The 12,819-nt window shown below is 45.2% G+C and overlaps 1 protein-coding gene across 1 annotated transcript in view; it reads left to right on the forward strand.

Moving 5' to 3' along the window:
- The first annotated feature begins 2,991 nt into the window (after positions 1 to 2,991).
- Positions 2,992 to 12,819, forward strand: part of GRHL1 (grainyhead-like 1 (Drosophila)) — a 34,542-nt gene continuing 24,714 nt past the window's right edge. The window contains exons 1-7 of the mRNA XM_010023832.1: positions 2,992 to 3,180; positions 5,964 to 6,034; positions 7,573 to 7,963; positions 8,764 to 8,840; positions 9,679 to 9,835; positions 10,360 to 10,471; positions 11,427 to 11,521. Of these exons, the coding sequence (XP_010022134.1) occupies positions 3,115 to 3,180; positions 5,964 to 6,034; positions 7,573 to 7,963; positions 8,764 to 8,840; positions 9,679 to 9,835; positions 10,360 to 10,471; positions 11,427 to 11,521 (969 nt within the window). The 5' untranslated portion in view covers positions 2,992 to 3,114. The remainder of the gene's footprint in view (positions 3,181 to 5,963; positions 6,035 to 7,572; positions 7,964 to 8,763; positions 8,841 to 9,678; positions 9,836 to 10,359; positions 10,472 to 11,426; positions 11,522 to 12,819) is intronic.

Consider the following 12,819-nt stretch of genomic DNA (forward strand, 5'->3'; position numbering starts at 1 on the left):
TGCCGAGGTGTCTTCTGTCTTCTTCAAACGGATCCCTTGCCGTGTTCAACGACTTGGGTCTGTTGCTGCACTTGTCACCGTGTCCCTCTGGGAAGTGAATGGAAACCGAGATAACTCTGAAGTGACTTGAGGAACCGATTATAAAACTACTATGTTTTGAACGATCGGTGATTTAAATGCGCTCCTTTTTTAGGGAAAGCGTAGGATTTTTTTACCAAAGGTTTGTGTGTGTTTGTTTTTAATATATTGGTGTCTGGAAAGAGGACTCTTAACGCAGCAGCTCAGTAACTTCACCCTGTGATTAGGATTTTTCATATGCACTTGTACCTCTGATGACACTTAATAGATGAGGCCATAGCAATTTAGGTGCGTGCGCTTCACTTTCCTGGCACGTAGAAGCCGGCGGAAGAAATCCTGTCTGCTGCCTCAGCATTAAAGGTGTGCTCTGTGCAAGAGCAGGTATAAAAGCACTTGTGCGGATGAGGATCTCTTACTGACTGGAGTTAAACTGCACGGTGAGGGAGAGGCACGGTGGGGTTTGGGTGGGTGAAGTAAGTAGGAGTAGTTTCTGTGGTCTGAACACGGAACGTTTGCGGGCTGTGGGATCCTCACTGGCAAAGAGAGAGTCTGCTTTATGTAGTACTGCTTCCACTTCGGTCACGTAGAAAATAAAATTCGGAAGTTACTAAAACGGCAGTAGGAAATGTATTTCCGACCTTTGCTTGACTTGCCTGTTTGTGAGCAGATCCATGTACCAGTAATCTTGAAACATAAAACTTAGGATGCTTGTTTTCTCTTATTAGTATGTTCTCATTTTCTTGAAAGAAGCTGTGGTTCTGTTAAGGGATTGAGTTGCTGCCAAACCCTACGCTTCTCCAGATAATTCTGTAGATAATACTTTCTACGCTGCTTTTAGGGGGGGTAAGGTTACCTGTAGGGCGATACACGTTATGTTTAGGTGTTGCAATGGCAAAGAAACCACACAAAAAAATATGTAGGTTTTGCATTTGCTACATTTGTGGTTAGTGGCTGCTTTATTTCTTGGTGGTTTTGGTCCTCCCTTGTGTCTCTCTTTCCTTGTGAGCCTTCTGCTGGCTGGAAGGAATCAGTTTGGTGGTTGTAGGAGTTCCAGCAAGGCAGACTTAGCTCTTCAGCTGGGCAGGGATGGATTAAGTGAACTGCACCCATGGTACTTTACCGTTTTATGAGTGACTTTAACTGGATGATTTACCTATTTGCTAGATACTTGAGGTTTCTTTTATCACGTTGTGTAAGAATGGGAACTTCTTATACAAGAAGAACCAAGAACCAAAGTCTTGCACAAGAACCAAGTCCCTAAAGAAAATTCTGCTTTGATAGTGGATCTCCTCAATACCAGAGTTGTCTGTAATTTGGTAGGCTGCATTTCTGTGTCAGTGTGTACGTGTGAAGACCTAACCCAAAGGGCTTGGTGCAAGAGCTTGTCGCCTTTTTGTCGTCCTTGTTTGCTTTTTTCCAACTATATAATACTGATTGATAGCCACAAAGTGCTCTTACAAGTCCTGGAAACTCCCATGTTTTAAGTGTCTTCAACTCAGCCAAGCTGTTCTGTTGAAGCTCAGCAAAGCTACTTGTGTAACTGATAAAGTATCGAATGTGTGATTTGCAAAGTGCTTTGCAGTCTTTTTGGTAGAAGGTGGTGATAAATGTAGGATACTGTTAAGCTGATTATAGTGATCAGACTATTTCACAACTTTTATATTTCACAACTTTCTGTATTTGTAGTATATTTCAATCTGAGTGCATCTGGCTAAATAGATTAAAAGAATACTTAACTACTGGGGAAAGTGTGTGATGGTGGCGAATGGCTTTTTATGGGGCTTTTCTTAAAAATAAAATAATTTATTTATTTTAAACTACTACCAATTCATTACAAAATGAGTTTGGGGTTATTTAAGAAAATATAAAGCCTTCCTTCTCTCTGCACCAGTCTGCAGCATATGAGTGTTGCACTGGAAGGAAAACTGAGCTGCTTTACAAGGCAGATTTAAACAACGTTAGCTTGAACTGACTTGAAAGGTGAAGCATGTATTTTACCAATACAACCAAAACATATTAAGTTGTCTAAGCTGGGAGGGCAGCATTTTCTGCGGGTGTCCTGCTTTTGCCTGTGGGCAGAAGTCCAGGTCATCTTGGAGCTGTCTTCTTCCCAGCAATTTCAAAATGCTCAGAGTAAATATTATAACTTCCTTTTTTGTACACTACAACATAAAGGGAAAACTGATTTCCCCACCTCCCTCCTGTTTGGTGGGGTTTTTTTCTCCCTAGTCATCTGTTGAGGGTGTTTCAAACTAGTGTCACAGGTTATTTCAATAGTAACCAGGCTTTAGGCTTCCCTTCTCAGGAAAAAATTCACTGCCAAAATGATTTGAGGACCCTTTGACCAGTTTCCCTGTGTAGTATCTAACGAATCGGCAGCTTTTAGGTGGTGTTTTCAGGTATACTCTGAGAACAGACACCTTGTGAAGGCTCTGGGGGAAAGAGAGGTGCTTCTTTAATTCACATTTTCTAGTTCCACGTGGGGACTGGAACTAGAGACAGCTACTAGAAACAGCAACAGGAGCAGGTTGGGGCTTGGTAGTATTACATAGGATGTGCTAGAGGTTTCGTAGGTGGCAAGTGTGTGTAACTCTTTCTGGGTTGGATTCAGAGCATGAGCAGGTCAGTTGTGCTCTTAAACGGCTTTGCCTTTTTATATAGGCTGGTGTAATCCAGCTGAGTTTGGTCAAATTAATCCTGATTTACACTGAGCGTGAATGAGATCAGAATTAGGTTTCTGGGCTTTTTGTGTTGACTAATCCTTGCAGCGCACTGAATCAGAATGTGAACCCTGTGAAATTGGGGCAGCTAATTTTGCAGAACTTTAAGAATGTTTTTCATGTGTTCTAACAGGTGGCTTTTTTCCCTCCCCCCCCCCTTTTTTTTGTGTGTGTTTTTTGTTTTTATGATTCAAGTAAAAGACCCGTGTTGGTTCTTCAGAATGACTCTCTCTACTCTCAGAGACGTCCTTACACCAGTGAAGATGAGGCCTGGAAAACCTTTCTTGAAAATCCCCTTACAGCAGCTACCAAAGCTATGATGAGCATCAATGGTGATGAAGACAGCGCAGCTGCCCTGGGACTGCTGTATGATTACTACAAGGTAGATTGGCGTGGGTACGCTCCGGCAGCCAGCGGAGCTCTTGTTCCACCTCTCATTTGCTAGAGGATTTTACAGAAGCTATGAATAGATCATGAGAACTTTAAACTATGTGGGCTTTAAAAGGAAAAAAAAATCCACCTCCCTTCTTCTGAAAATTGGTTTATTTTTAGGTCAGTAAAATAAGATCCACTGGATCTTAATGTAGTGTGTCAAAAGCTTCAGCAGAGCTTTGCCTGTCAAGTCCAGGTTCTGCAGGTGGCAGTATATTAGTAGAAATAGTGATGAAGAGTGAGACTTAGGGAACATGTCCCTGTCTGAATGTAAATACACAACGAGAAGGAAACTCCTCCTTTTGCTCATCTGATCCCTGTTCTGGTGGGACTGTTTGCTTCTGCTGGAGCTTTGATGTGCTAGCTTAGTCTCAGCTGATACTGAGCTATAACTACAGATCTTTGGTGGTGTGTGCGGCAGAAGTGTCTGCTTGAAGGAGTTGCTGTCTGCATCCTTCTAACCTTCAGCTGCCGTGATCTGTTAATCCTTGACAGTTGTGGTTGTCTTCCCCAACATTCACCATCTGCTCAGAGACATGTGCCTTCCTAGGTGCTCAGAGGTGAGTTGAGCACAGTCAAACAGGTAACCTTCAGGTCTGCATAGCATACCTTTTGCTGAGCTTTCTTTACCAAACAGCAGCAGTCAGAGCCAGGGTAGTTATCTCCAGTCCACGTCCAAGTCAGTGGAAAGCAGTGGGCATTTCTAGGCCAGCAGGTGTCCTTGCTCGTGGTGGATGCCTGCGTTAACGGTGGCCTGGGTCACTGGGTGGAGATACCTGTTTTTCCTTTGCTGAGCGAGCAGGGAGGCCACGAGGCTGACTTGGCTTGTGTGCCTGACACTTCAGTTGGTGTCTTTTAACAGTAGTGAGTGCAATTGCCAACCACAGTACATTCTTTACGCAGTAGGAGAGGTTGCCTTATGCATCTAAAATCCTTGCCTTGCCCTTTTAAGAGTTGTATGTGTCTTAACTATTGAAATATTCTTGTAATGCTCAGTATAGAGATTAGCACTCCACACACACGACTGAATGCCATGGACTCGCTGATGTGGATGTTATTCAGCTAGTTTTGTGAGAAAACTGGCTTTCTGCTTTGTGCCTGTGCTTGCTGTGGTTTCTGGAGGGAGGTTTGGGGAGGTGAGGAAGGGGGGAACCAACAACAAACCCCAACCACTTTCACCAGAATGATTTTAATCCACAAAATCAATTTTGATTTCTAAGCATGTAGATTACAAAGAGAACACTGGTGTTGATCCTTTGTGCTCAGCAAAGCAGAAGGGATTTGCTGTACATTATTGTCTAATTTGGGGTTTCCTCTTCTGTTTGGGCATCAGTAAGAGCAGGTATGCTGCATGCTTCGGTGAGGCAAAATGGTTCGAGGTTGAAAGATTTATTGAGGGCTATTATGAAGTAATGCTATAGGGATGATGTCTAGGCATTTCTAATACGCCCCCTCTGCAATACAAAAGGCAGCTGATGAGATCACCTTTGTATTAAATGAAACAAAACACAGACAACAACAAAAAAAAAACCCCAAAACCGAACAGCTCAAGGGTTTTTTTCTGTTTGACTAATGGGCTGCCCTGGTAGCTCAGCTGTGGTTAACCAGGCCTTGCAGGAAACACATTTTTGATCACTTTTTGGAGTTTACTCAATGCACTGGGAAGACCCTTCTTTTTCAGTGACTAGTTAGTCTTGGCCTCCTAGCAGTCTCCAGCTAGAGGTTCTCCAAATTTTGTTGGTTACCGTGGAAAAATCCAACAATTCTGATTTTATTGGAGATTGCAGGTTATATGGAAGAGCCAGGACTTGGGTTTTAGTCATGGACTGTTTAGAGAAATATGCTGTTCATGCAGGTATGCTATCAGCATTTCGGTTAGCAATAAAGTGACTCCCCACATTGCACCCAGGCTGCCTAACAAGGGCAGTATCTGAGCAGGCTTCAGCAAAGGAAGGTGGTTGGAGTTTAGTCCTCCTTACACCAGAAGGTGCTTGCTTTGCTCATTTAGGAGGTGTGTTGAGGGTGACAAAAGTCATAGGCACTATGTGTGGGTTTGCAGAGGAGCTTGCATGGACTTACTGTAGGGTCAAGGTGGACTTGAGCACCATGGGCTTGTGCCAGTTGTGGCAAGAGCCATTCGGGTTGCTGGAGTGCTGGCTGTGTGCTCCTGTGAAGCAAGCTGCCACAGGTCAAAAAGCTCATCATCTTCTGTGTGGCTTCTGAATGCAGTGTGCATGTGTCTGTGTGCGGATGAGGTGGCTTGTGTTATCGGTGTTGTGGTATGTGGTGTTTTCAGGGCAAATCCTACCCCTGGTAAAATACAAAGAGCAGTATTGAGCTGTCTGAAATCCAGAGCAGTGGTGGTTACCTTTTGTTAATGAAAGATTTAATACAGTTTGGGCCAGTGTGTTGTACATAGGCATGCACAAATATGAACTATAGCATCCCAATACACTTACTGAACCTGCCTTGAGTGGTCTTTGAGGAAGTGGCCTAGAGAGCATGTGTTCCTGGGGAAGGGGCCATGGAGCAGCCTTGAGCTACCCAGGAATTCATGGGGCATTGCCTGGCATCCCAAAGTGTGTGAGCATCTGTAATGCAAATAATGATGCCTATCAGGCAGCAATGCTTCCTTAATTTGACCAAATGGCTCTGTTTAGAGGAGGTAGTTTTTTCGGGGTTTTTTTTGTATGGGAGGTAGAATGCAATTACAGTATGTCTTGTATTTCCCAGGTTCCAAGGGAGAGGAGATCTTCAACAGCTAAACCAGAGGTTGAACATCCTGACCAAGACCATAGCAAAAGGTATTAGTTTTTATTATTGTGTGTCTTCTTATCTCCCTTCCCTCCTAAACCACCAGAGCTGCTGAAAGTAACTTGCTGCATTGCAGTGTTGTGCTGGAAGAGAGGAATTGTTTGCTTTTACTTTGTGCCCTTTGCTTTTACTCTTGTGCTGCCCCAGGAACAGGATGGGGATTGGACCCTAGTGTGGAGAGCTGAGGCCCAAACTGCTTCTCTTTGCCATCCACCTGCTTTCTATGTACTGGTGTCATACAGTCAGTGTAGCAAAATCTGCTCTAACACCAGGCTCTGCCTGGAAGCACAGGCACCCCTTCTGAAGGCTGTAGAGGTGACTGACTGGGTGACCCTTTTATTTTTGCATGTGGTTGCCTCAGTTGCTCACTGCTGCTTTTGTTCTCGGGCACCAGCAGCATTGCTTCTTCATGCACGGGCTGATAGGGAAGGACTTCAAAGTGCTTATGATTTAGTTTTGGTTTTGTATTGTTTGGGGACTTCTTTTGTATGTTCTAGAACTCCTTTCTTCCTTTTCCTGTCTTTCATCTTTCATGCCTCCTCAGCAGAAGATGATACTGCTTAGGTAAATATTACAAATGTGAGGTTTGTTCAAGCTGGGCTTCCACTCCTACCATCCTCTTCCTTTGGACAGACTAGAATGCTGTAAGGACTTAAAGTGAGGTTTTGTGGTCTGCCTGAGCCGATTAAATGACTTGTTTTGAAGAGCAGTCTGGTTCTCAGTCATGTGTTCCCACTGCTCCCCTTGTACCAGCTGTGGTCTTGCACTGACCCATCACCTAGCAGGTAAAAAAAGAAGTGGCTAGCTTTCTGCCGGTGGAACAAGCCAAACTGGCTCGCTGGGGAGATTGGGGGAGCGTCAGAATTGGTGCAGAGGAGAGGGCAGGACCACCTTGTGGGGAGAGAGAAAGGGAGGGCGTGCTTTCTTAGTGGCTGCTGGCTGTGAGGTCAGCTTAGCCAGAGATCTCAGTGTTGTCCTGGCAGAAATGAGTGTGGTGGGCTGGCGACTGGCAGGTTATGCAGAGCACTTCAGGGGTCTTGGTGTGGGTTTTCTCAGGAGGTTGTGTGTGAAAGAGGGGTGTGATTTCCCTGTTAGTGGTTCCCAGGTGGTGCGCAGTCCCAGGGCAGATGAGCAGCAGCCTTGCTCTCAGTCCTTCTCCACCGGGCAAAGAGCAGTTTCATGGAGCGTGCCAGTGCATGGTGGGAAGGGCCTTGAAGCGCTTAGTTTTAGACGACTGCTTTCCAAGCAGTGAGGATCTGGGCTGTGAACCCTCACTCTTTGCTCTAGGGTAATTCATCTCCAAGATGGGGTGTTAGCAGTGGGTGAGGTGGGTTGGTTGTTTGGTTTTTTTTTAATGAGTTTCTCAGCTTTTCAGGTTAGGATGGAGGTGTTCTGCACAGGCAGGAGAGTTGGCGTCAGCTGTCCTTGTCCAAAAGGCTGAGAAGTATTTCTAGGTCTTGTTTAATGAGAAAATGAGCTGTATAATTTATGCACTGTTATTTTTTTTTTTTTCCTTTGCTCTTTAAAGGAACAGCATCCCAAATGTGACAGAACAGTCACTCATTTCTGCTGGAGAAAACAGAGTCCAGGTTCTGAAAAATGTGCCTTTCAATATCGTCCTTCCACACACACCCCAGATGGGCATGGATAAGAGAGGCCACCTTACAACCCCGGACACAACAGTCACTGTTTCAATTGCCACGATGCCCACCCATTCCATCAAGACGGAGACACAGCCCCATGGCTTTGCAGTGGGCATCCCACCAAGTGTTTACCATCCGGAGCCCCCTGAGCGGGTGGTGGTCTTTGACAGGAACCTCAACCCTGACCAGTTCAGTTCCAACACCCAGCCTCAAAACTCCCAGAGGCGAACACCAGACTCCACCTTCTCAGAGACTTTCAAGGAGGGCGTGCAAGAGGTACCAAGAGAGGCAGTCACTGTGTGTTTGTGTGTGTGTGTGTCTTGATCTGGATGGGGAGATCCAGTTCCGTCTTTAATTGTTCTTGTTACGTGAGCCAGAAATCTGCCCAGTGATTGAGGAATAGAAGACTTTCTCAGAAAGGTGCATAAGAATAACTGAGTAAATAAAACCTTCATAACATGAAATAATTATCAAAAGCAAATGACTAATCTCACTAGTGACAGAGCCTTTGGTCTGCAGAGTGTGGAAATAGTTATCTTGATCCTCAGTGCTGCGCCAGGTTTTGCAAGAGTTCAGCACTCCGTGGTGCCTTTGTGGGTACCGAAATGAAGCGACTGTGCCTGTAAGCTTGCTTACTGCTAGTTTCTAGGCGTGGTGTGTGTCACTGAGAAATAGTTGGCTTATTTAGGGTCCTTGAGCGAGAGTTAAACATGGATGAAAATCTATAGGTTTTGTGTTATGGTACCAGCTGGAAACAAAAACGTGTGTTTTGATTTTTAAGCCAGACCTCGAGGAGCTGTGTAGCTATGCCCTTTCTTTGAGATTTGGGAGAGCTTTAAAATATTGCTCTAAGCTGACTTAGAAGGTTTGTGAGATGTTGTGCTTGGTTGACACCCAGAAGTTTTGGATTAAAACCCTGCTCAAGTGTCCTGTTTGTACAGACCAAAATAACAGTTGTTATTGGTTGATCAATTTGCCTGCTGTAAGTTCTGTGGTCGTGAATATCTGTTTAATCTTGACTTCTCTTGTTGCTGCTGTGTTAATTGATATGTTGCTTTGTTTTATGTCTACCCCAGGTGTTCTTTCCTACTGAACTGAATCTCCGGATGGCCAACATGAATTCAGAAGATTATGTTTTTGACAGCATTTCTGGGTAATGCTTTAAGGCCCCTGTTCACCCATACCCTCCTGTTCTTTTATAGTTGTCCATGAGCAAGCAGAGCAGTACAGCTCATCCCTTTCTGTGCTAAGTCTGTATCAGGCACTGGAGGGGCTGTGGATCTCAAAACCTGTAACAGTGTCTGCTTATTTGAATTTCACAGTTGAAAATCCTACCTGTATCTGTAAGGAAAACTACTTTCAGGAAAACTACCTGCACGGTTGGAAATGCCACCCAGTTTTAGTTGATGTGCTGTACCAGCTCCCCATCCCATGGGAAGGTGTAGTGCTGTCTGTCAGCTCCTGAGTGGTCTTGGAGCTGGGTTTCATCCGTGTCCCTCTCCCTGGCCTGCTTGCTTTGCTTTCTCCCTGCTGGAAATCCACAGCAGAAATAGGAAGCATGAAACTCATCTGAACTCCTGAGGGAGGGGAATAAACTGGTTGTTCAATTAGTTGCAACTACACCAAGATGGAAGAAAAGACCTTGGCTACCGAATGGCTTATTAGCTTGTGAATTTAATTTAATTTAATTGCTAATAGATACTTTTCCATGAGAGCAGCTTGCTGCTCTCAGCCTGAATAGGGAGCTTCCAGTCTTGCCTCCTGTATCCCAAGATACATCTTGGGATTTAGTTTGCCAAGAACTTCTCTTAAATGTTCATTCATGAAGGAAAAGGTTGAAAAAGGGGCTCATCCTGTTTTCCAACTTCCTTGCCTGTTAATGGCTTAATGAGTCAACTAACGACTTTGGAATTTCTCCAAATTAAATGTGGAATGTTTAATCGGCTTTCCAGGAAAATGCTTTAGCGATCGGTGCCCTCTTTGCTCCGTAGGAATAACTTTGAATACACTCTGGAAGCCTCCAAGTCCCTCCGACAGAAGCCTGGGGACAGCACGATGACTTACCTGAATAAAGGTCAATTTTACCCCATCACGCTGAAAGAAGTCAGCAGCAGTGAAGGAATCCATCACCCCATCAGTAAAGTCCGAGTGAGTGGCAGTTCTTGTGGTTTCTTAGGAAAGAGGGTGTGTACAATGGCAGCCTTAAACTCTCCCAAAGTGCAGTAATCTAAACCAGAGCATCAGCACTAAGGCCAGCTTACCCACTCTCTTACGTCAATGTTCATTCCTTTGCTGTCCACCTACTTCCAGACCAACCCATCCTGGCTCAGTCTGTAAAGAAGTGGTGTCAGCACTTGTGCAAGGTGATGCAACACCTGGAATGAGATCCTTGAACTGCAGTTAGGAGAGCAGTTCTGCTCATCTCTGTTTATGACCCAGAAAGTACTGCTGTCTGCCTTCCTATTTAGCAGCAGTGTGCCAGGTATACTGTGGTGCATCAAGTTGAAATGCCTAAAGCAGAAAACCTGACACCAACAAGAACTTCCAAAGCAAATGTACTCTCTGGCCTTTTCTTTCACGTGTTTGCGTGTTTGGTTTGGGTTTCTTGTTTGCTTGGTGGTATTAGTTTGGTTGGTTGCTTTTTTTTATCTTACCCTTTCCCCCTTTCACAGAGTGTCATCATGGTCGTGTTTGCTGAAGACAAAACAAGGGAAGATCAGCTCCGGCACTGGAAGTACTGGCACTCAAGACAGCACACAGCCAAACAAAGATGCATTGACATAGGTAAGGAACACTCTCATTGCTGATGTCAAACTTCAAACCTAATTCTTTGGCAAGGTTTGGGTTTTGGCTAATTCTTTGTTATTTTAAGGAGCCTGTAGATCACACTCTCTGCTGTCCATAGCTTTGCTGAAAGCTCAGAGAGAGCTTTTGATTGCTTGGAACCAATGCTGTAGTTTTCAGAACTCCTTAGAGAGGCTGATTCTGGGAGGATTTTGGTTGGTGAGCAGTCTGAGTTTAGGGTTTTGCATTGGGAGATCTAACTCTCCCCTCCAAACCATAGTTGCTTTGACATATCCTGGTGCTTGTAGCAAAATCAAAGCTTGTAGACTCTCTGGCTCTCCTGAATACTGTGTTTCTTCAAAGGACAAGATCCTTGTAGAAATACCTGGACATTAGTGATCCTTCTTGCCACAGCTTCGCTCACAACCTTTGGTACATGTGAAAAAAGAAAACACTGCAAATCTCCACTTGCCTCCAGACAAGGCTGGGGCTGGCTGGCTTCCAGCCTTCTGGGGCTGAAGGCTGGGTTGTACTCCTCGTCCCTTCCTTTTGTGAATAAGAGCAGGGATTAATCACTTGGCACTTTAAGCAGACGCGCATGCAAATCTTTGTTTGTTATTGAAGGAGTTTTATTGAGGGCTTATGCCCCTGCCATACAGGCTAGAGTTTCCCCAACATAGCTGGTTTGTGGCACAGGACGTGGTATTTCTCGCTGGTTTCTGGTTTGGAATTTCTGGTGAGACCCATTTTTGTCCTTCCTTCTGTTTGTCGGTGTTTTTTTGGTTCTTGTACAAGAATAATTTCCAGCCTTTTTAATGATCCGTTTTAAAGTATAGTTCAGCTTCCTTTACCCCCAAGGGGTTGCTGAGGAGTTGCAGTTTCTGGCTGCGTTGTGTGAGTCCTTAAGGACTCTAGATGGTATCGCCTCTCCCTCATGCATCTTTCTTTCTAACAGCTGACTACAAGGAGAGCTTCAACACCATCAGTAACATTGAGGAGATCGCGTACAATGCCATATCCTTCACTTGGGACATCAATGAGGAAGCCAAGGTATGTGACCACGATTCTATTTATTTCCTGTCCTTTTAGCAGATTCGGGGGCTGGGGGAGGGGAAGGGTGTGTGGCCTACCTGGTGATTAGTATGTAACAAGTTTGTTTACGCTCTGACATTAGGCAAAACCTTCTGGCTATTTCTTAAGAGGGTTTGCATGTGCAACTGTGGAGAGCTCAGCAACTGCTTTAAGGTTCTTGGCAGAGCTGCCTACCTGACAGACAAGTACTGACAAAAGGAAGCGCAGAGTGTTTCCAGAGCAGATGAAGCGGTGCGGGAGGTGTGATGGAGCGTAGCTGGGCTTGGCAGTGAGCACAGTCTGCTGGGGGATCCCTATGGGACACTGGGGGCAGCTTCTGAGGGAGTTAAGGCTGTGGCAATGAGCTCACCTTTAGTAGAAGAGGGAGTAGCTGCTGCTGTTGAGCTTCCAAAGCATGTGTTGCTGAAACTGCGGATCCCAACACCCAGTGACCTATTTCAGGCTGGAGCAGCCTCCTGGTGAACTCTGGTTTGGTGTGTTTTTCAGAACTATGGGCACTGTGGTAGGTGTGTAAGTATGGACAGCTTCCCTAACTAGCAACTAACTGCAGCTGTTTGAAGCCACTTCAGCTTTTGAAAAAGGCCCATGCATCTTCTGGGTGCAAGGACAGCAGGTCAGAGAGTGCAGTCACCTCAGTTCCAAAGCATTTCCCACCAGTTTTTTGCTGGAGTCAAAATGCAGGAGTTCTCTTTAGAGGCTTTCATTACTGCCTGGTTTGTTGTTAAAAATTGGGAATGGTTTCCTCCAAGTTTTTGGAGGTTTGCAGGAGGCGCAAGGGATCACGTCACTGCACAGAGCTCACTGTCACCACAAGCTTTGCTCTGTGCTGCACAGGGGCTGTGCAGAAAAGATAGGGAGAGGTTGTATGGGGACTGCTGTGAGGTTTCAGCTCTGGGAGCAGTTTGGGATGCTTGGCAGGTAGCAGTGAGGGGCTGTGTGTGCTGCTGCTGGAAGTGCTGCCTTGCATCATGCGTGACACTACTTGTGAAGCTGGTGTTGGGTGCCAGGCTTCCCTGTTCTCCAGATTTGGGTTCAGCTGGGTTTAGAGGTATGGCAGGAAGGCCCTACCTGCTGGAGGATGCTAAAAGGCTGAAGACTTCTGAAGCATGCTGTGTGAACGAATAGATGAAGCTTCAAAGGGCTGTCAAAAGGAGGCACTAAATATTCCCAAAATGTTGTTCTGCTGCCATAGTTAGCCTAAAATTAAAGGAACCCAGGTAATCAGTGTCTGCAAGGTACTTGAGGGCTTAGGAATT

The sequence above is a fragment of the Nestor notabilis genome, unplaced genomic scaffold, assembly GCF_000696875.1.
Source record: "Nestor notabilis isolate BGI_N333 unplaced genomic scaffold, ASM69687v1 scaffold35231, whole genome shotgun sequence".
Lineage (NCBI taxonomy): Eukaryota > Metazoa > Chordata > Aves > Psittaciformes > Psittacidae > Nestor > Nestor notabilis.